This window comes from Cnephaeus nilssonii (assembly GCF_951640355.1).
Source record: "Cnephaeus nilssonii genome assembly, chromosome: 1".
NCBI lineage: Eukaryota > Metazoa > Chordata > Mammalia > Chiroptera > Vespertilionidae > Cnephaeus > Cnephaeus nilssonii.
In genome coordinates, this window is record NC_137072.1 from 24,022,684 (window position 1) to 24,043,502 (window position 20,819).

At 37.5% G+C, this 20,819-nt stretch overlaps 1 protein-coding gene across 1 annotated transcript in view; it reads right to left on the minus strand.

Annotated features, from left to right (window-relative positions):
* MALRD1 (MAM and LDL receptor class A domain containing 1) overlaps positions 1–20,819 on the minus strand; it is a gene marked incomplete at both ends in the record, with an annotated part of 625,033 nt that overhangs the window by 427,519 nt on the left and 176,695 nt on the right. Inside the window, one exon of the mRNA XM_079776420.1 lies at positions 3,869–3,956. Coding sequence (XP_079632546.1) covers positions 3,869–3,956 — 88 coding nt within the window. The remainder of the gene's footprint in view (positions 1–3,868; positions 3,957–20,819) is intronic.

Genomic DNA, 20,819 nt, shown 5'->3' on the forward strand with positions numbered 1-20,819 from the left:
GCAGGAGGCAGCTGATCAATGTTTCTCTCTCATCGATGTTTCTAACTCTCTATCCCTCTCCCTTCCTCTCTGTAAACAATCAATAAAATATATATATATTTTTAAATCAATAAAATATATTTTAAAAAAATAAAAAAGAAGAAGAAAGTCAAAGGATACAGTGGAATTCCAGTCCCTGGTTGCTAGAGAATACTGATATTGTTAAAAGAAAGAAGGATGGCATGGAAAGATAGAGGTTGATTTTGAGGAAATAAGTAAAAATAAAATAATCTTTTTAATTGCTTTTAGTATAAAATAAAAGTTATAGGTAATGTACAAATCCACTCTTTAAAGAGTAGGTCAATATTTTGTGTTTGTGTATATGTTTTTCAATTTTTATTTGTTTTATTAACTAAGGAGAAAAATGCTGTAGATCATCAGTTTATACTTAAAGCAAATCAATGTCTGTAAATACTAGTAAACCTATATGTACTGATCCCACCTCAGCAAACATGATATCACAAATAAAATAGTTCATCAAGAATAATATTTTTATTAAGAGCCTAATTTTTATGGCAAGATTACATCAAATTCCTTTATAAAAGCTATGGTTATAACAGGCTTTGTGGTTTCAACCCAAAGTTTCTTTTGTTATAGAGCCAACATTAAAACCGCATGGTTCAGACAGTTTTTAGAATTCCATATTTTTCTTCTGAAAATTGAAGCAGAATATCAGGACTAATAGTCTGTAACTGATATTTCACATTTCACATCTCTGCCTTTGTTTCTGGCAGCTCTTCTCGCTCCACCTTGGAACCATCAGCCACAGAACACATTTAACGGGAATGGGAACTACAACAGTGTCAATGGTGACTGGTGTTTGTTCTCATTCTTTGTTGTTCTCTGCTGCCTGGGTCACAAGGTTTCTCCCTAATCTCAGAGTGGGAGGAGATTTGGGAAATCTCTGGCCAAGGACATCAAACAAGCTAAGGTGAAAATCTCATTCCTGCCCTTAATTGTAAATTCTCCTCCAGGTCACTTGTGTTCCTTAAGTTTAATTTTGTACATCTGTAAAAGTGAAATTGTGTTTTTTTCTTTTTTAGGTTAGTAGTTTTAGTGACCATTATAATTACAGTGGCTAACATTATGGTCGAAAGAAGCAGACATCATATTCTGCCACTTTATCATAGCAGGTAATCTCAGTCTGCTCCATAAAATTGAAATAACAAATGCATCAGCCCTATTCAACATTCAAAATCCATTCACCAACAATGGACCAGACACTATTCTAGACTCTTAAAGATTATGGAATTATGTGAGATGATGCATAGGTAGGTTGCATTATTGTGCCCATTTTATATTCTCCATTCTTGCCAAGCTCCTGTCAGTGGAGACTACTTCCCTGTCACATTTTTAGGCTCGACCGTATGACTTGCTCTGACCAATGGACACAAGCAGACATGATGCATACCATGTCCCAGTAGAAGCTGTAAGTATGCTCTCTTTTCCCACGCTCTTCCTTGACAACAGAATGGGTCACATAGGGACTTGGTCCTTGAGCCTTGGACCCATATACATAGGACACACAGAACAGAGCTGCAGAGCTTAGAGTTACATAGAATGTTGCAGAGCTACAAACAATAAATGCACAGTTTTAATGCTGTTCTATACTAACACTTAAAAACAAGAAATAAATGCTTGAGATTGTAAGTCGCTGAGATTTGGCTGTCAAGGAAAACTGACTGACATGACATAGTATCTTGCATGTAGAAGTACTTAATATTTTAGCAATAATAATAATAAACTAAAATATATAATAATACTATACAAACACTTCAAATGATATAGACATCTTTCTATCCACCCATCTAACCAACAAATATTTATTGAGAACTACATGTATATATGCCAGATACTATTTAGGCTGCTGGAGATAAAGCAGTGAACAGGTCAAATTTATGCTCTCATGCAGCTCACAGTATTGCGGGGGGGGGGGGGTGGTATAAATTTAACTATAAGAGGAAGAGGTGTTATAAAAAAATAACAGGGGAAGGAGATAGAAAATATCATATATGGAAGAGATCTGTGTGTGTGCCTGTGTATCTGTGATTGTGTAGTGTTCAGAGACAGCTTTACTAAGGGAGACACCTTTGAGCAGAGATTAAAAAGAAGAAGGGAGTCCAGTGGATATCTGGGGCAAGAGGGAAAAGCATGTGTCAAAGGGTTGGGGTAGTCAAGGATTCGTTAAGAGGCCTTCTAGCTGAGAGAAGTCAATTAGAGGCATTCTAGTGAAAGGTGAAGTCAGAGAGAAATAAGGGAGCCAGTCATTTATTCCTTGGAAGCTTGGAAGAAGCTCAGCTTTTTTTTTTTTTTTTCTCTAAATGAGATAGGATGGTCCTGGGAAAACATGACATTATCTAAGTTTTAAAAAGTCATCCTGGATGCTGTTTTGAGGAAAGTTTATATGGCTTAAGGGTAAAAGCAGGCATAATCCAGTCAGAGACAGTGGTAGCTTGAATCAAGGGGAGAACAGTGAGAGCCATGAGAAGCAGTGAACTCTGGATATATCTGAAGCTAGTGGCTGACCAGATTTGTTAATGAGGACTACGTAACTAGAAATAAACGCACTTATTGAGATAGGGAGGCATGTAGGAAGGTCAAAATTGAGGGGCAAGTGGTAATCAAGAATTTAGTTTTAGACATCTAGAGTTAGGGTAAACTTGTTCAATTCTGATTTTCTTCTTGCTGGCCTTCCAGAGAGGGATTTGACTTTCTGCCAAGACCGTGGGAACCACTGCGCGGAGTGGTTATGGTAATTAACCCTGCCAGAATGATGAGGTGAAGGATCAAAGCTGTGTCCCCTTGTTACAAGGAAAATAATTAGAGCCCAGCCCTCTGATTATGTCTGGGGAGGGGCTGGTGCTCTCCTGCCCAATAATGCAATGGTGACAGAGCAGGCTGCCGCTGAGCTTCAGCACATGGCAATGCTTTCTACATGGATTTTTACTATTGCTTTTTAAATACCCAGCCTCTGATCATAAAAATAAAAATAAAAGACTATGCTCTCCCCTGTCACAGATTTTAAGAGCCTCCAGCCTCACTGTCAGAATCATCCTCCAACAGCTTGATATCCATTCCGACTGGATCAGTAAGCACAGACTAGAATGAGTTTCCACTGGGGAGTTTTTGTTTTAGGTGTTTCCCTAGTTATCTTTGAGATTCCTGTAAGAAATCTAAATTGAAATGTTGAGTAAGTGGTTAGTATATAAGTCTACAGTTCAAGGAAAAATGTTGCGAATAGAGATATACAGGGTGGGGTAAAAATAGGTTTACAGTTGTGAGTATATGAAACATAGTTTATTCTTGTATTATTATTTATTACTTATTGTACTATTTTCCAGACAAACAACTACTGGTATATGGGAAACATGTATGAGTTCATTAATGGAAAATCTATAACATGGAGATAAAATTATTGAAATCAATCCTTAGGAAAATATAAGGTGTAGCCTGAGAATAAAACATCTCTGAAGATAACTGAGAGGTTAATAAAGTCTCCAAAACATTGTAATTACAAGGCAAAGAATTTGGTTATTAAAACCCCTCAAATATAATGAAGTTACAGTTTAACTTCAGACGTGATTTTCTAGTATTTTTCATGTGATGAGACACAAACACAACTGATCCAACCCTTTTTACCATTTTCATAAAGATTTGAAGGGTAATTACTAGCAAAGATTTACAATAATCTCTTCCAGGGTTAATATATTTGAGAGTATACAATTGAGGGTATTTTGGAATATTTGTTGAAATGAAATGCTGATTTCCTTGGTGGGTTTTTCAGTAAACAGGTTTGAAAATAGTTATATATTGAAATGTTCTTTCTTACCAGGATAGAGGATACAGTCCATAAAAGACAAATCATCAACTGCAATGTCTCCGGTGAAGCCATCTCCCACTGAAGCCTCCACCAAAATCTAAGAAAAACAGAAGAAATTTATTGTCATTCTAAAGGGAACTAATTTATGAAATCCCATAGCTGAAAAAGAATTCAGAATTTACCTAAAGAAAACTCTCTTCTGACCCATTAAAAAAATATTTTACAATAGTCTTCATAAGTAGGCATCTGGCCTCTACCTGAATAATCCTAGTCACGAGAAGCTCCTCACTGCCCTGAGCCTGTGGAAGCCAAGAAGCCCATAGCAGATTGATGTCTACTTCCCTATAACTTTCTACCACTATTTCTAGACTTTTCCTTTGATCCTTTAAGTATTTGAAGGCAAATTATTGTCCCCTTTTCCCACCTTTGCCCTTACAGTTCAGATGTTTCCAAGGTTAGACTTCTTCACCCTTTGAAAAATCCAATTTGCTGCCAGAGGTACTTGCTAGAATGTACATATTGAAGAGCTTTAAAATTTTTCTCACAACGACCTTATTCTGTAACACTTTATGAAACTGGCTAATCGTTATTAGATCTCCTTCTGAACCACATTAATCACAGTGAACTCAGATGACATCTGCGCTTTCACAGGAGCTGCAATTCCACCAAAACTCTAGTAAAATATGAAATACTGACAAACCACTGCAGTGTATGGCAGATTGTGATTAGAGCTGAAATTTACTATAATAGAATTAATCATGATGAATTATTTTAATACTTATGCAAATATGTTGAATACTTACTAGGAATCCTGCTACAATTTAATAATGAACTTCAAGCAAACTCAAACTTTAAAAACATGTTCTCTTTTTCCACTATTAGATGAAAATATGTTTCTATTTCATTTTTCCTCACAAATGATATATGTGGGAGTAGAAATTTTATTTCATTTTTTTAAATTATATGCTCCATCAAAAGTTATCTCATATATTGTTTATTGATGTTTTAGTTAAAGTTTTAAAAGGTCAAATTAATGACCTCAAACCTCTTGACATCTTCTTCCAACTTCCCAGTCTTTCTTGAGAACTACCAGATTTCCTCCCTGATTTGTTGCTCAGGGACTTAATGTGGGAGAGGTTGATGCATCTACAAATGGGTAAATATAGACCACCTAATGCTGCTAGAGGAACACTTAACAGTGGTATGCAGGAGTGTCCCACTGCTTTACAAAGGATCACACCAAATACAAAATGCACTCTTCTTTTTACCACCAGCAGGATCCAAAGAAAAATTATAGGCAGAGAAAAATGCTTTGTACAAAATCATACAACTATTCGAATAAACAAAAAGAATTGGGCAGTACATACTGTTAAATATATTTTGTTTTGTAGAAAATAAGACTGTGTTGGGTAAACAAGAGGAAAATGTTATAAGAAAAGACCAATTAATTACTAATACATTTCTTGGATCATTCTGTGTCTATCTCACTGTAGTACCATATAGAATATGCTAACAGAAGGCTCACAGGTGGAACAAAAAGTAAAAACTAAGATATATAAAAATAAACACTATTGACTTGGCTATCCTGCTCATAATTATCTTGGTTAATTCATGAGAAGAGATAGAAAATTGATATCAGAATTCCAAAATTGATCTTAATGAAAATGTATTGGGGTGATATTGGTTAATGAAATTATATAGATTTCAAGTGTACAATTCTATGACACATCATCTGTATATTGCAGTTTGGGTGTGTTTATCACCCAAAGTCATATCTTCTTCCATCACCATATATTTGACCCCCTTTACCCTTTACTACCACCACCCCATACCCCTTCCCTATGGCAACCACCATACTGTCATCTGTGTCTATGAGTTTTTGTTTGTTTGTAAATTTTTTCCAAAGTCTATAAAAAGCATACTTGTGCATATAAATATCTGTAAGATTATTTTAGGATATATACACATATTTAGTTCCATTCAAATGTATGGGACCAACTGTTCCAAAGTATACCTTTCGTTAAAATATTGGTCATTTGTAAAAATTACAAATTTTCTCATTTGTGGGCCACACCCGGTAAGCAGCATTTCTGAGTGGATGCTGTCTACATAGGCTTATTTGCATTAGGGTTTATTTCATATTATATGGCAAGCATTGCTTCTGTTAGTATCCAGTGCCAATGAGAAGACACTGAAATAGTCCGAGGCAAAGGACAGTTGGGTCTTGCTGTAAGGCACAGTTTAATCAGAATGTTCACCAAAACATCTTCAACTTCCTACTCCTCTAAATGCTAGCATTCTTAAGAAATAGTGAACAATGGTTTCAAGATGAGATACCAAAAATGTTATTTTGTATATATAATTGCAGCCATTTTTGAATATTAAAAAGCCTACTTGGTAACAAATCACATCTTTAGAAAAAGTTAATTCTATTTTTGTCCTATATTTAATTTAGTTTTGCAAAAGGCTTTGCAAAGTATCCTAAGAAACTAGTCCTAAGAAAATAATCACAAAGAGAGCAAAACCAAGTGATTCTATTCTGTAAAATTTACTTTTACTTCTGGTAGTTTTCCCAGAATAAATAGAAGGATATTCAATTATAAACATTGTTGTAAGATAGCATTGCCATTCTGAAAATTAGGGAAGCCAAATTTTACTCCTAAATTTCACTAGTACCTTACCAAATGACTTAAAGAAAAATTCCAGTTTGGTCTAAATGACCTGCATTTATCTGTAAAGGTCAATTCTACTTGCATTAGAACTATTGTTAGCTTGGAAACTTTATAAAGTAACCTAGCTCTTCTAAGTTTTTTTTTTTTTAAATGGGCTGCTGCATGCTCAAATAAAGATGAAATGGCCTTGTCAACTACACTGAAACTTTTACGTCTAATATAACTAAAGACTCAAATATTAATAAGGCTCTAGAGACTCACCTGAAATCATTCTTTAAGGAAACTCTGAGTTATTGACTAAAAATTTTAAATAATATGGAAATTATCATCATAATACATTTAACAAAATTTAGTCATAATTTTTATCAAACTACAATTTCCTATCTGCATATATGTGGGATATGTATATATGTGTGTGTATGTGTTTTATAGGCACTATTAATTCGTAAGATAGAAAAATAGAATTAATTCAACTAGTTAACTATGTTAGCCAACATGTATTTGGAAAAGAATACAAAATTTCAGCATACTATATCAATGTTTAATATAATACATCTCAAAAAGACTCAAATAAAAGAAATTCTCGTTTAAAATTTATAAAAGCTCATCCTGTGTAGAGCAATTGGAAGTCCAATGTATTGCTGGTGAGAATTCAAAATGGTACAGCCACCTTAGAAAATGATTTGGCAATTTCTTATAAAATTAAACACACTTCCATATGATGTGGCAATCCCACATGTAGGTAGTTTACTCAAGAGAAATAAGACATGTCTAAACAGAAACCTGTTCACAAAGTTTACAGAAGCTTTGCTTATGATGTCCAAAATTTGGAAACAACCCAAATATCCCTTAATTGGTAAATAGATAAGCAAATTGTGGTAGATATAGACCAGTGATGGGCAACCTTTTGAGCTTGGTGTGTCAAACTTCGCCAAAAAACTGAGCATAACTCGGGTAGTGTGTCACTTTGAGGAAAAAACATTATTTCGCAAATGTTTCATCCTCAGGAGCAGCAAATGTTTCATCCTCGGGTGGCCATGTGTCATCAGAAATGGCTACACGTGTCAGTGCTGACACGCGTGTCATAGGTTCGCCATCACTGATATAGACAATGGAATGCCATCCTATATAATAAAAGCCTAATATGCTAAGTGTCCATTTGTCCTATGACCAGTCAACTATTCAACCAATCAAGGCATAATATGCTAATGATATGCTAAGGCCGCTCAACCGCTTGCTGTAAAGTGTACTGACCACCAGGGGCAGATGCTCCAACCAGTAGGTTAGCTTGCTGCTGGGGTCCAGCTGATCAGGACTGAGTGAGATGGGCCGGACATGCCCTGGAGCCCTCCTGCGGTCCCTCTCCAGCTGGCCAACCTCCTGCCTCCATCCCCAGCCCAATCGTGCACCAGTGGGGTCCCTTAGCCTGGCCTGCACCCTCTCAGACCCCTGGAAGCCCTCGGCAGATGTCTCAGAGCTGTTTTCAGCCTGATCTCACAGACCACTCCCTTTGGGAGGACGCCAGACACAGGGCTCACCCAGGGGCTCCACCCGTGCATGAATTCATGCACCAGGCCTCTAGTTCAGCAATAAAAAAGAACAATCTAAAGATACATGCAACAACTTCTATAAATTACAAAAAGCATTACACTAAGTGAAAGAAGCTAGCTTAAAGGCTATATACTTTATCAACCCATTTATATAACATTCTAGAAAAAGGAGAATTATAAGAAAAGAAATCAGATTAGTGCTGCCAAGGGCTCAAGGGAGGGGAGGGTATTGATTACACAGAAGAATGGAGAATATGGGAAGATGATGAAAATTGCTGGTGGTCTTAATCCAGCATCTAGAAGGATTCAGGAATCTAGGGAAGGCGCTGTGTGTAAATTAATCAAGAGTCCAGAGATGAAACATAATTTTGGAAGGCATTTGGGGGGCCAGAGGAGCTTCGCTAAAGAAACCAAGTTCTCCCTTGTCTCAGGACTCCTTGCTTTTTATTAACACAAATTGTCCTAAGGCAAAGTAGATATACACATCAAAGGCCAGGGTTTAGTATACCAAATCCATTGTCAGATTGGAGGAATTGCCTACGGCTGTTCAGGTGTTTGGCCAGTATGAGGCAATAACATGTAGATTAAGATGGCCTCAGCTGTCTGGCAGCAAGCAATCATTTATGCATCCTTTTCAGGTTTGGGGAAATGCCCTCAGCCATTTCCAGATGATTCAGCCCTGCTGACATGCTGGAATTGGCTTCCAGCAGAAAATACTTTCTATTTCCGTTGTGTCAGTGGTTACACAGAGGTATGTTTGTTGAAATGTATAGAATTGCTTCCCTAAACATAATGGATTTTACTTACATAAATTATACCTCAATAAACAAAAAATATTTATTCTGTACTTATTACCATAAGTCATCAATATTTAGTATTACTTTTACTTTTGTTTAAATTGCTAACTTAATGCATGGCATTTGATAGTATATAGTAATCTCAAGTATTTCAATCTATTTTTCATTCAGCTATGAAAAATCTTCTCCTGCTATCCACTAATAATTTTCCAGAGAACAAATATTTATGTTTTCTCTTCTGCTTCCTAATAGTGTCAAACTTACTTTCATTTGGCATTCCATAATTAAAAGTGCAGAAATAATGAAAATGAAATACATTATAAAAACTCTCTTTATCCTTTTTGACAATTTACTATAAGCTGAAGTAGACAAATTCCTATAAATACATTCACACAAGTATCCAATATTTTATTGTATAAGATACAACTTGGAGTGCTCCTAGAAAGTCAGCTTAGAACCTCAAACTTTTTAGGCTAATACTTAAGAAAATATTTGCTTGATTCAACATTAAACAAGTTTCAATCGTCTTTTGAATTACTTTATATAACCTCAAGGCCAATCTCTGTGAAATAAAACTCAGAATTTTGTCTGACAAATTTGGTTTCTAACTCTATGTCTCTAGACATATCACACACACAATAAAGTGCAGAATAATTAGTTTTCAGTTATTATACCACACATATGAACACCACTTATTATTAAACTTGAGCCATAAGAGCCATACATAACCTGTACATACACTGAGCAGAGAAATTAATACAAGATAATATAACCCTTGTAAACATATATACACCCAATATAGGAGCACCCAAGTGCATATAAAAAGCTCTTTTTTATTATTTAAATTATTACAAATAGTAGTACATATGTCTCCTTTTCCTCCCATTAACCTCCCCCATCCCCTGGTACATGCCCTCACCCCCCCCCCCCACCCCAGTGTCTGTATCTATTGGTTATGTTTATATGCAATGCATACAAGTCCTTTGGTTGATCTATTACCTCCCCCCTAAAAAAAAAAAATCTCTTGATGGATTTTAAGGGAGAGATTGACAATAATACAGTCATAGTAGGGGACTTTAATAGCCCACTGACATCACTGGATAGATCTTCCAGACAAAAAATTTAGCAAGGAAACAGCGGCCTTAAATTACACACTAGATCAGGTGTATCTAACCAATATTTATGGAACATTTCACCCCAAAGCAACAGAATATACTTCTTCTCAAGTGCACATGGAACATTTTCAAAGATATACCACATGTCAGGGCACAAAACAAGTCTATAGACATTCAACTAAGTATCTTAATGGATTATAATGGCATGAAGTTAGAAATCAACTACAATAAAAATACTCAAATACATGGAGGCTAAATAGCATGTTATTAAACAATGAATGAGTTAACATTGAGATCAAGCAAGAAATTAACTACTTCCTGGAAACAAATGGAAATTAATATAGAACCACCAAAACCTATAGGACATGGCGAAAGCAGTCCTGAGAAGAAAGGTCTTAGCACTACAGGCCTACCTCAAGAAACAAGAAAAGGGATTAATAAACTATCCAAGCCTACGACTAAATGAATTAGAAAGAGAACAGCAAGAAAAGGCCAGAGGGAGTAGAAGGAAAGAAATAATAAAGATCAGAGCAGAAATAAATGACAGACAAAAAAAATTACAAAAGATCAATAAATCCAAGAGCTGGTTCTTTGAAAAGATAAACAAGATTTATGAATCCCTAGACAGATGCAACAAGAAACAAAGAGAAAGGACCCAAATAAATGAAAGAGGTGATAAAACAATGGACACCACAGAAATACAAAGGATTGTAAGCAAATACTATGAACAACTATATGCCTGGACAACCTAGGCAAAATGGACAAATTCGTAGATCAATCAGAAAAAAATCATAAAATCTGAGCAGGCTAATAACAACAGATGAAATTGAAGCAGTAATTCAAAAACTCCCAGCAAACAAAAGCCCTGGCCTGGACGGCTTTACCAAACATTCAAAGAATAACTAACACCTATCCTCCTCAAACTATTCCAAAAATTACAAGAGGAAGGAACACTTCCAAGCTCTTTTTTCGAAGACAGCATTATCCTAATTCCAAAACCAGATAAAGACACTACAAAGAAAATTACAGGCCAATATCCCTGGTGAACACATATGTTAAAATCCTCAATATAATATAAGCAAATCGGATCCAGCAATACATTAAAAAGATCATACACTGTGATCAAGTGGGATTTATTCTGGGGATGCAAGCCTGGTACGATATTCGCAAATCGATAAATGTGATACATCACATAAACAAACTAAAAGTTGAAAACCACATGATCAGGACTAGCTGGTTTGGCTCAGTGGATAGAGCATCAGCCTGTAGACTGAAGGGTCCCAGGTTCAATTTTGGTCAATGGCACATGCTGGTGATCCCCAGGATGGGGCATGCAGGAAGCAGCCGATCAATTATTTTCTCTCATCATTGATGTTTCTATCTCTCTCACCTTCTTCCTCCCTCTCTGAAATCAATAAAAATATTTTTAATGTATTTTTAAAAAAACATGTAATCATATCAATAGATACAAAAAAAACATTCAACAAAATCCAGCACTCTTTTTTGATAAAAACTCTCAGTAAAGTGGGAATAGAGGGATCATAACTCAACATAATAAAGGCATATATGACAAACCTATAGCCAATATAATACTCAATAGGCAAAAACTAAAAGCATTTCCCTTAAGAAGAGGAACAAGACAAAGATGTCCGCTTTCAGCACTCTTATTCAACATAGTACTGAAAATCCTAATACAGCAATCAGAAAAGAAGAAGAGCTAAAAGGCATCCAAATGGGAAAGGAGGAAGTAAAACTGTCATTATTCACAGATGACATGATATTGTACATAGAAAACCCTAAAGACTCCACCAGAAAACTACTAGACTTAATACATGAATTTGGCAAGGTAGCAGGATAAGAATTCAACATCGAGAAATTAATGGCATTTTTATACACCAATAATGAACTCTCAGAAAGAGAAACTAAAAAAGCAATCCCAAACAGCCCAAGACCCCATTGCAACAACAACAACAAAATTAAGATAATTAGGAATAAATGTAACCGAGGAGGTAAAAGACCTGCACTTGGAAAATTTTAGGACATTGAAAAAAGAAATAGAGGAAGATAAAATAAATGGAAGTGTATACCATGTTTATGGATTGGAATCATTAACATGTTGTTGGGTATACTACCCAAAGCAATAAATAGACTCAATGCAGTCCCTAATAAAATACCAATGGTATACTTCACAGAGCTAGAACAAATACTCCAGAAATCAATATGGAACCATAAAAGACCCCAAATACCTGCAGCAATCTTGAGAAAGAAGAACGAAGTAGGAGGGTTCACAATACCAGATATCAAACTATACTACAAAGCCATTATAACCCAATCATGCCTGGTAATGGCACAAGAACAATGGATAAGAACAGAGAACCCAGAAATTGACCCACACCATTATGGTCAGTTAATATTTGACAAAGGAGGCAAGAACATACAATGAAATAAAGACAGTCTTTTCAACAAATGATGCTGAGAAAACTGGACAGACAAATGCAAAACAACGAAACTAGACTACCAACTTATACCATAAACAAGAAAAAACTCAAGATGGATAAAAGACTTAAATATAAGGCATGAAACCATAAAAATCTTAGATGAGAACATAAGCAGTAAAATATCAGACATCTCACATAGCAATATGTTTACAGATACATCTCCTAGGGCAAAGGAAACTAAGAAGAAAATAAACAAATGGGACTACATCAAAATAAAAAGTTTCTGTACAGCAAATGAAACCATCGTCAAAATGAAAACGGAACCCACTGTTTGGCAGAACATATTTGCTAATGATACATTTGATAAGGTGTTAATATCCAAAATATATAAAGTACTCATATAAATCAACAAAAGGAAGACAAACAACTCAATTAAAAAAATGGGCAGAAGGTCTGAATAGATATTTCTCCAAAGAGAACGTACAAATGGCCAAGAAACATATGAAAAAATGCTCAAAGTCACTAATCATCAGAGAAATGTAAATTAAAGCCACAATGAGATATCACTCATACCTGTCAGAATGGCTATCATTAAACAATCAACAAATGACAAGTGCTGACAAGGATGTGTAGAAAAGGTAATACTAATTCACTGCTGGTGGGAGTGCAGATTGGTGCAGCAACTATGAAAAACAGTATGGCGTTTCCTCAAAAAATTAAAAATGGAACTGCCATTTGACCCAGTGATCCCACTTCTGGGAATATATCCTAAAAAACCCAAAACACCAATTAGAAAAAATATATGCACCCCTATGTTCATAGCAGCATTATTTACAATAGCTAAGATTTGGAAACAGCCCAAGACCCCATTAGTAAATAAATGGATAAAACAGCTGTGGTACATTTACACTATGGAATACTACACAGCTGAAAAAAGAGGGATATTTTACCCTTTGGGACGGCATGGATGGACCTGGAAAATATTATGCTAAGTGAAATAAGCCAATCTGAGATAGACAAATATCACATGATCTCATTTATTTGTAGAAACTAATGAATTAAATGAATTGACCAACAAAATAAGACCCAAAGACAAAGGATAAACCAAAAAACTTATATACCTTCTAGAGGCCCGAATTCTTGCACAGGTGGGGTCCAGATGGCCCCACCCCAATTGGGGTGGGGGAGACCAATAAGGGCCGGGGCGTGCCGGGAGGAAGGGCCGCAGGAGGTTGGCCAGCTGGCCCTGCCCCCAATCCGCAATTAGGTTGCGGGGGGCTGATCAGGGGCAGGACCAGCCGGGGAGAGGGGCCGCAGGAGGTTGACCAGCTGCCCCTGCCCCTGCAGTGCACATCATTGCAACCAGTCGTTCCAGTTGTTACGGTCCCTTAGGGTTTTATATATATAGATAGATATGCATAGCCCATCTACTGTCATTGTGTCAAGTGTTTCCAGGGTAATCAAGGAGAAAAAATGTGACCCTGTCCTCGAGTATCTCATTTCTAGGACAGAAATACTTTTAAGTGGTAACACCCTGGCTCTCAGGAGTTTTAGTTTACCCCAAACAGTACTTTCAAGTCAAACAGGTTGCCAATATTTTAGAAGTGGGATGTTTCATAAGAAGATCGTTGTAATTGCAAACTTCCCTGTGACTACCTGTTATACACAACTCTAAAGCTGTCAGTTACCATTTATTATTTTACTAGAGGCCCAGTGCATGAAATTTGTGCACGGGCGGTGTGTGTCCCTCAGCCCAGCCTGCACCCTCTCCAATCTGGGACCCCTCAAGGGATGTCTGACTGCCCGTTTAGGCCCGATCCCACTGGTGGTCAGACATCCTAAACCGGCAGTCAGACATCCCTCTCACAATCCAGGACTGCTGGCTCCCAACCACTCACCTGCCTGCCTGCCTGATTGCCCCTAACAGCTTCTGCCTGCCAACCTGATCACCCCCTAACCACTCCCCTGCCAGCCTGATCAATGCCTAACTGCCCTCCCTTGACAGCCTGGTCGCCCCTAACTGCCCTCCCCTGCCGGCCTGGTCGCCCCTAACTGTCCTCCCCTGCAGGCTTTGTCCCTCCCAACTGCCCTCCCCTGCAGGCCTGGTTCCCCCCAACTGCCCTCCCCTGCAGGCCTGGTTCCCCCCTACTGCCTTCCCCTGCAGGCCTGGGACCCACCCAACTGTCCTCCCCTGCAGGCCTGATCACCCCCAACTGCCCTCCTCTGCGAGCCCAGTCACCCCTAACTGCCCTCCCCTGCTGGCCTGATTGCCCCCAACTTCCCTCCCCTACAGGCCATCTTGTGGCAGCCATCTTGGGTCCACATGGAGGTGGCCATCTTGTGTGTTTGAGTGATGGTCAATTTGCATATTACCTCTTTATTATATAGGATACCTGCCTTCTCCCAATTCATGTCTTTTTTCTGGTTCCCATAGGCATTTGGGTTTGCAATTCTTTGTGCATATTCCCTCAGAAATTGTAAAGGGTCTGAGATTTTACCCTACTCACAAGCTAACAAGTTAGCCTGTCACTGTTTTGTAGACATATACTGGCAGAAGACACCAGATTTTTATTTAGAGAACAACAGAAAGCATCAGCCCAAAAAATGCCTTCCTTTGGTTCCCAAATTTCCACAGGACAACATGATGAAGGCCAGATGTTTTCCTGCACATGCAGTGGGTTGCACCAGAGAACAGGAAACCCTGGCATCTGCTTATCTTCTGGGAGAGAAAGAAGAGAGGAGGGGGGAAGGAACAGAGGGAGAGAAGGTGCTTACTTTGGAACATAAGCACATATTTCAGGGTAAAGCCTATTCCAATACACTCATTTCTAAGAGGGTGAACTGTACAGAACACAAGAAATCCATAAAGAACCATCTCCTGAAACTAATCCTATATGATAAAAGCCTAATATGCAAATCAGCTGAATGGCAGAACAATGGGTCGCTATGATGCACACTGACCACCAGGAGGCAGACGCTCAACACAGGAGCTTCCCCCAGCCTGCAGGCCCCAGGATAGCCAAGGTGGGTGCCAGCGGGGGCTCCCTAATCACCCCCCCCCCTCAGTCACCCCACAGATTGGCCCTGATTGCTAGCCAGGCCTAGAAACCTTACCTGTGCACAAATTTCATGCACCGGGCCTCCAGTACAAAATAACATTAAGTGTAAAAAAAGTCAAAAAAATTTAAAAAGTATATAAAATAAAATAAAATTTTTTCTCCCAACTGTGCAGATGAATGGTGCTACATTGCTGATATATTTAAATTTGTAGAAGAACAATACACCTTAATGTATATGTAAATTGAAATGTTTACATCAATTCAGCCTTCTTTCTTCTTTCCTCATTTTATAACACTCTGAACTGAATGAGTCTGATTTGTTAGTCTTTCAGAGAAGGCCACCCACCTGTGCCTGGCCAATCTCCTTTCCACCCACAATTTTTTTCCCCCAAATCAGGGTTTCTATTGTATTGAAGGTAGAGATATTTTTAAAAATCAAGGAATGGGGAATTTTGGTGGAGGAAATAAGGTCATTCAAAATTTCATTGATGTTTCTTTATTTAAATAGAATTCTTTCTGTTATTCTTCTTGAATGAAAGAGACAGAAACCTAAAAAAATCATCCCACGTATTCAGGTCACATGTGGTTTATTTGCTTTCTGTGATCTTTAAAGGAATGGGAAAGCAAAAATGTTATTTCAGCTACATTTTTGTGTTACTTTAAATATACAAGAAAGGCCAAGATCTGGATGACGTTTCTTCCTCCTCCAATATATATAATGTCTCTCTGGAATTTGCCTAAATGGATTTAAAAGAAATAAGTATTGATCAATTTATAACTAATTTGCTACTTGAAATTCTGCAAACTCACATGCTATTTTAAAGCATCCTCTGGGGACTCATCTACCATGTAACCCACTTCACATCTCATCTATTATTTGAATGAGGACAAATCATTCTCCAGTCCTAAAAATGTATATGGGATGTATTTGATTGGAAGTTATAAAGAAGCATTTAATTGAAAATAGCCTGATCGATATTACAGAGAGAAAAGTAAAGGAGATAGAGAATTGCCCAGCTGGCATGGCTCAATGGTTGAGTGTCGACCTATGAACCAGGAGGTCAGGATTCAATTCCCGGTCAGGGCACATGCCCGGGTTGCAGCTTGATCCCCAGCGTGGGTAGTGCAGAAGGCAGCTGATCAATTATTCTCTCTCATTATTGATGTTTCTATCTCCTTCTCCTCCCTTCCTCTCTGAAATCAATAAAAGTATTTTTTAAAGAAGATAAAGAACTATTGATTAGAAAGTTCAGAAAATTGCATATTTATTATTTTAAATGATTATTAAGGTATATAATAATAATATTTTAATAGAATACAGTATAATACTGTCCAAGTGATTGGTTCACACATGCCAAAATAAATTCTCATTTAAGAAGCATAGTTCTAAAATTCTTACTTTTTTAAATCAATAGACTCATTTTTATCCTCCACACTACTGAAGATAATATTTAAAGGAAAATGAGTAGAACTATGGTTTGTCATTTTATATACAAGTACTAGAGGCCCAGTGCATGAATTTTGTGCCCTCGCGGGGGTCCCTTAGACTGGCCTGTGTCCTCTTGCAGTCTGGGAGCCCTTGGGGGATGTCCAACTGACGGCTCAGGCCTACTGTGGGCTTAAGCCATCAGTAGGACATCCTTAGCACTGCCCTGGAGGCAGGAGAGGCTCCTGCCACCCCGCTGTGCTCGCCAGCCATGACCCCGGCTTCTGGCTGAGTGGAGCTCCCCTTGTGGGAGTGCACTGACCACTAGGGGCAGCTCCTATGTTGGGCATCTTCACCTTGGTGGTCAGTGTGCATCATAGCGACCAGTTGTTCCGCTGTTTGGTCAATTTGCATATTAGCCTTTTATTATATAGGATTTTACAATAATAATTATATATCCCTCACGCTTTCTCTAGTTCAATGTCCTGTAATACCCACCCAGTGGATACTGTGAATTAAAAAATCCATTTCAAGACTCAGTTTAGATGTTACTACCTCAGAGAAGCTTTTCTCTTGATCACTCAAGCTGAAGCTACTGTCCTTTACAAACTTTTCATAATTTTTAATTATATTTGTGCAACTCAATGATTGGCTGCCTCCTCTTGGAGACTTTAAGGACAAGCTCTGTGAGGCTAACGGAGGGACAGAACACTGTACACACAGCACCTAGCACAGTGATGAGCATGTAGTAAGGACTTGCATATGTTAGGGAAAAAAACGCAACTTCCAATTTCAACTAAAACTTGTTAGTCTTTTTTAAAAATTCTTTATTGTTGAAAGTATTACATATGCCCTCTTTTCCCCCCATTGTCCTCTCCCAGCCTATCCCCACCCACCAGCCCCAGTCTTCACCGCCGCCCCCCCGCATTGTTTGTGTCCATTGGTTATGCTTATATGCATACAAGTTCTTTGGTTGATCTCTTATGCTACTCTTGATGTCACACCATCGTGCCCACATGTTTTACATGGCATATGGTTACCAAAGAAATTAAAGGTGTAAAATATATTGTGTTTTATACTACACATCTAACTGTTGACAAATCTTAATTCTTTTTTCTTATACAACTTCCTGTGTCTCTTCCTTACACAGCCTTGTTCTTGGATTCCAACTCAATGTCTACCTGTATTTATATGGTTTTGTTGCCCTTTCCCCTTTTTCCATTCCTAAATTTATGACATCTGCATTTCCAGATCCTTCCCTCAATCTTCAGCAATTTCTCAAGCACCACTTTCTATCTGAAAAAATATATTTCCATTTATTAGAAGAATTTCTTTTAAATTGTCTGCATGTATTTGATAGCAATATTAGTTTTAGGTAGGCTTGCAACCATTTTTTTAAAGATTTTAAAAATAATATATTCATGGAATGAGACCTTAGAGAGCATTTAGAATCCAAAATCTTTATTTTTTTATTTGAATAAATGAGAGCCAGAATGTTTAAATAACTCACTCATAGACCTATAGACGGACTCTGTTGGCAAAATGATATCCAAAATACTCAAAAAAAGGTCTCATTCTTGACTAGTTTAAAAATCCAAATATTTTAATCAAATTTTTATTTTTCATTTGTCATTTTACTTTTATTATGCTTGCAAGCTTTTATACTAATCTGATAGTGACTAATAGGAATTAAATGAATGAGGGCACTGTGCAAATAATACAAGACCAATTTGTTCCTTGTATTTAGATAATTATTAATTCTGATTCCAGATGTGTAACATCTACCATTTAGCACTGTAATATTATCTATAATAATAAAAGTGTAATATGCTAATTAGACCAGACAGCCGAATGACCTTCTGGACATCCTTCTGGACAAAGCTACAGTGGCAGGGGCCCAGGCAAAGGTGGTTAGGGGTGATCAGGCAGGCAGGCAAGCAGATAGGGGAGATCAGGCAAGCAGGCGCATGGTTAGGGGTGTTCAGGCAGGCAGGCAGAGTAGTTATAGTGATAAGGCAGGCCAGCAGAGTGTTTAGGGGTGATCATGCAGGCAGGTGAGCAGTTAGGGTCAATCAGGCAGGCAGGCAAGCGGTTAGGGGTGATCGGGCAGGCAGGCAGAGTTCTTAGGGGCAATCGGGCAGGCAGGCAGAGTGGTTAGAGGCGATCAGGCAGGCAGGCAAGCCAGCAGTTAGGAGCCAGTGGTCCCAGATTGTGAGAGGGATGTCCGACTGCCATTTTAAGCCCAATCCCATGGGATCAGGCCTAAACCTGCAGTCGGACATCCCCTGAGGGGTCCCGAATTGCAAGAGGTTGCAGGTCAGGCTGAGGGACCCCCACCCCCCTGTGCAGGATTTTCATGCACTGGGCCTCTAGTTAGCAATATAGTACAGAGTTGGGCAAAAGTAGGTTCACAGTTGTTCATATGGAAATAATACAAAAAATAATAAATAATAATACAAGAATAAATTGTTTTGTGTACTCAAAACCTACTTTTGTCCCACCCTCTATTTTTTGTCACACTAATTTTTCATGCACATTAATACCAGTACTCAGTATATAATTGTACTTTAAAGTCTTAGCATAGATAAGCATGTCCTACATACTAAATGTTTTTCTAAACACTCTTTCAATTTATATTTTAAAAAATGTTTTTGAAACCAATGCTTTTAATGATGTTTGTTCTTTAAAAAGTTACAGTATGACATTTGACATTGTTATTTTAAATATTTGCTACAATACTTAAAATAATTGCAATTGCTTTTCAAATTTGACTTCTCAAAATAAAAAGCTGATTTTAAAGTTATCTTTGTTATTGCTTACATGTGGAAATGTAAGTGATCATTTACTAGTAAACTATTTATTACCAAAATGGTACATGAGGGTATTTGGTTTGTTCACTTTAATATAATGAGCCTTATAATGTAGCTTAAGTAAGAAAATATAGCTTATCAAAACCCATGATCTCATTTGTATTCATGCCTAGGATAAGACTAAAGTATATAATAGGCCTTACTAAACCACAGAATTATACGAACAGAACACAGAAATATCCATAAGTGTTGCAAACCCTTTATCATAGTAACTAATACCTATCCCTTCCTAATTGTTTGGAAAAGTGGATAATTTTAATTATAAAATTATCAAGATCTAGAGTAAAGTCTACACAGTATTTTATAGCCTGGGATGTCCATGCAAACAAAGTTATGCTTGAACATTTAAGATACATTTTTGTTATATTATTTCTTACTATAAAAATATTAAGAAGATATTTTAATGAAGCTATTAGATTTTTTTTGTCATACTAGGGGACATTAACTTCTGAAGAATTTTTTTTTTTTTTTATGTGTTTGTGAAGATGTGACGGCTAGTATAACCAACTACTGTTTTATATGAAAGCTCTTTGGCTTTTCTATGGAATAAAACCTTTATTCATCAATCCATTTGAAGGAAGAATTTTCTAGATCTTGAGTCTGTGAGATTGGATGTATTTTCTAGGATGGCTGAGTAAATTCAATTTTCTTGCATATATATATATATATATATATATATATATATATATATGTATATATATACACACACACATATATATAAACATATACATATATATGTGTGTATATATATATATATATATATTATACATTAGAGGCCCTGCACATGAAATTTGTGGACTCGGAGGGAGGGGGTCTCTCAGCCTGGCCTGTGCCCTGTCGCAATCCGGGAGCCTTTGGGGAATGTCCGACTGCTGTGGAGGCAGGAGAGGCTCCTCCCACCATTGCTGCGCTCGCTAGCCGTAGGCCCAGCCTCTGGCTGAGCAGCGCTCCCCCTGTGGGAGTGCACTGACCACCAGGGGGCAGCTCCTGCATTAAGCGTCTGCCCCCTGATGGTCAGTGCACATCATAGCAA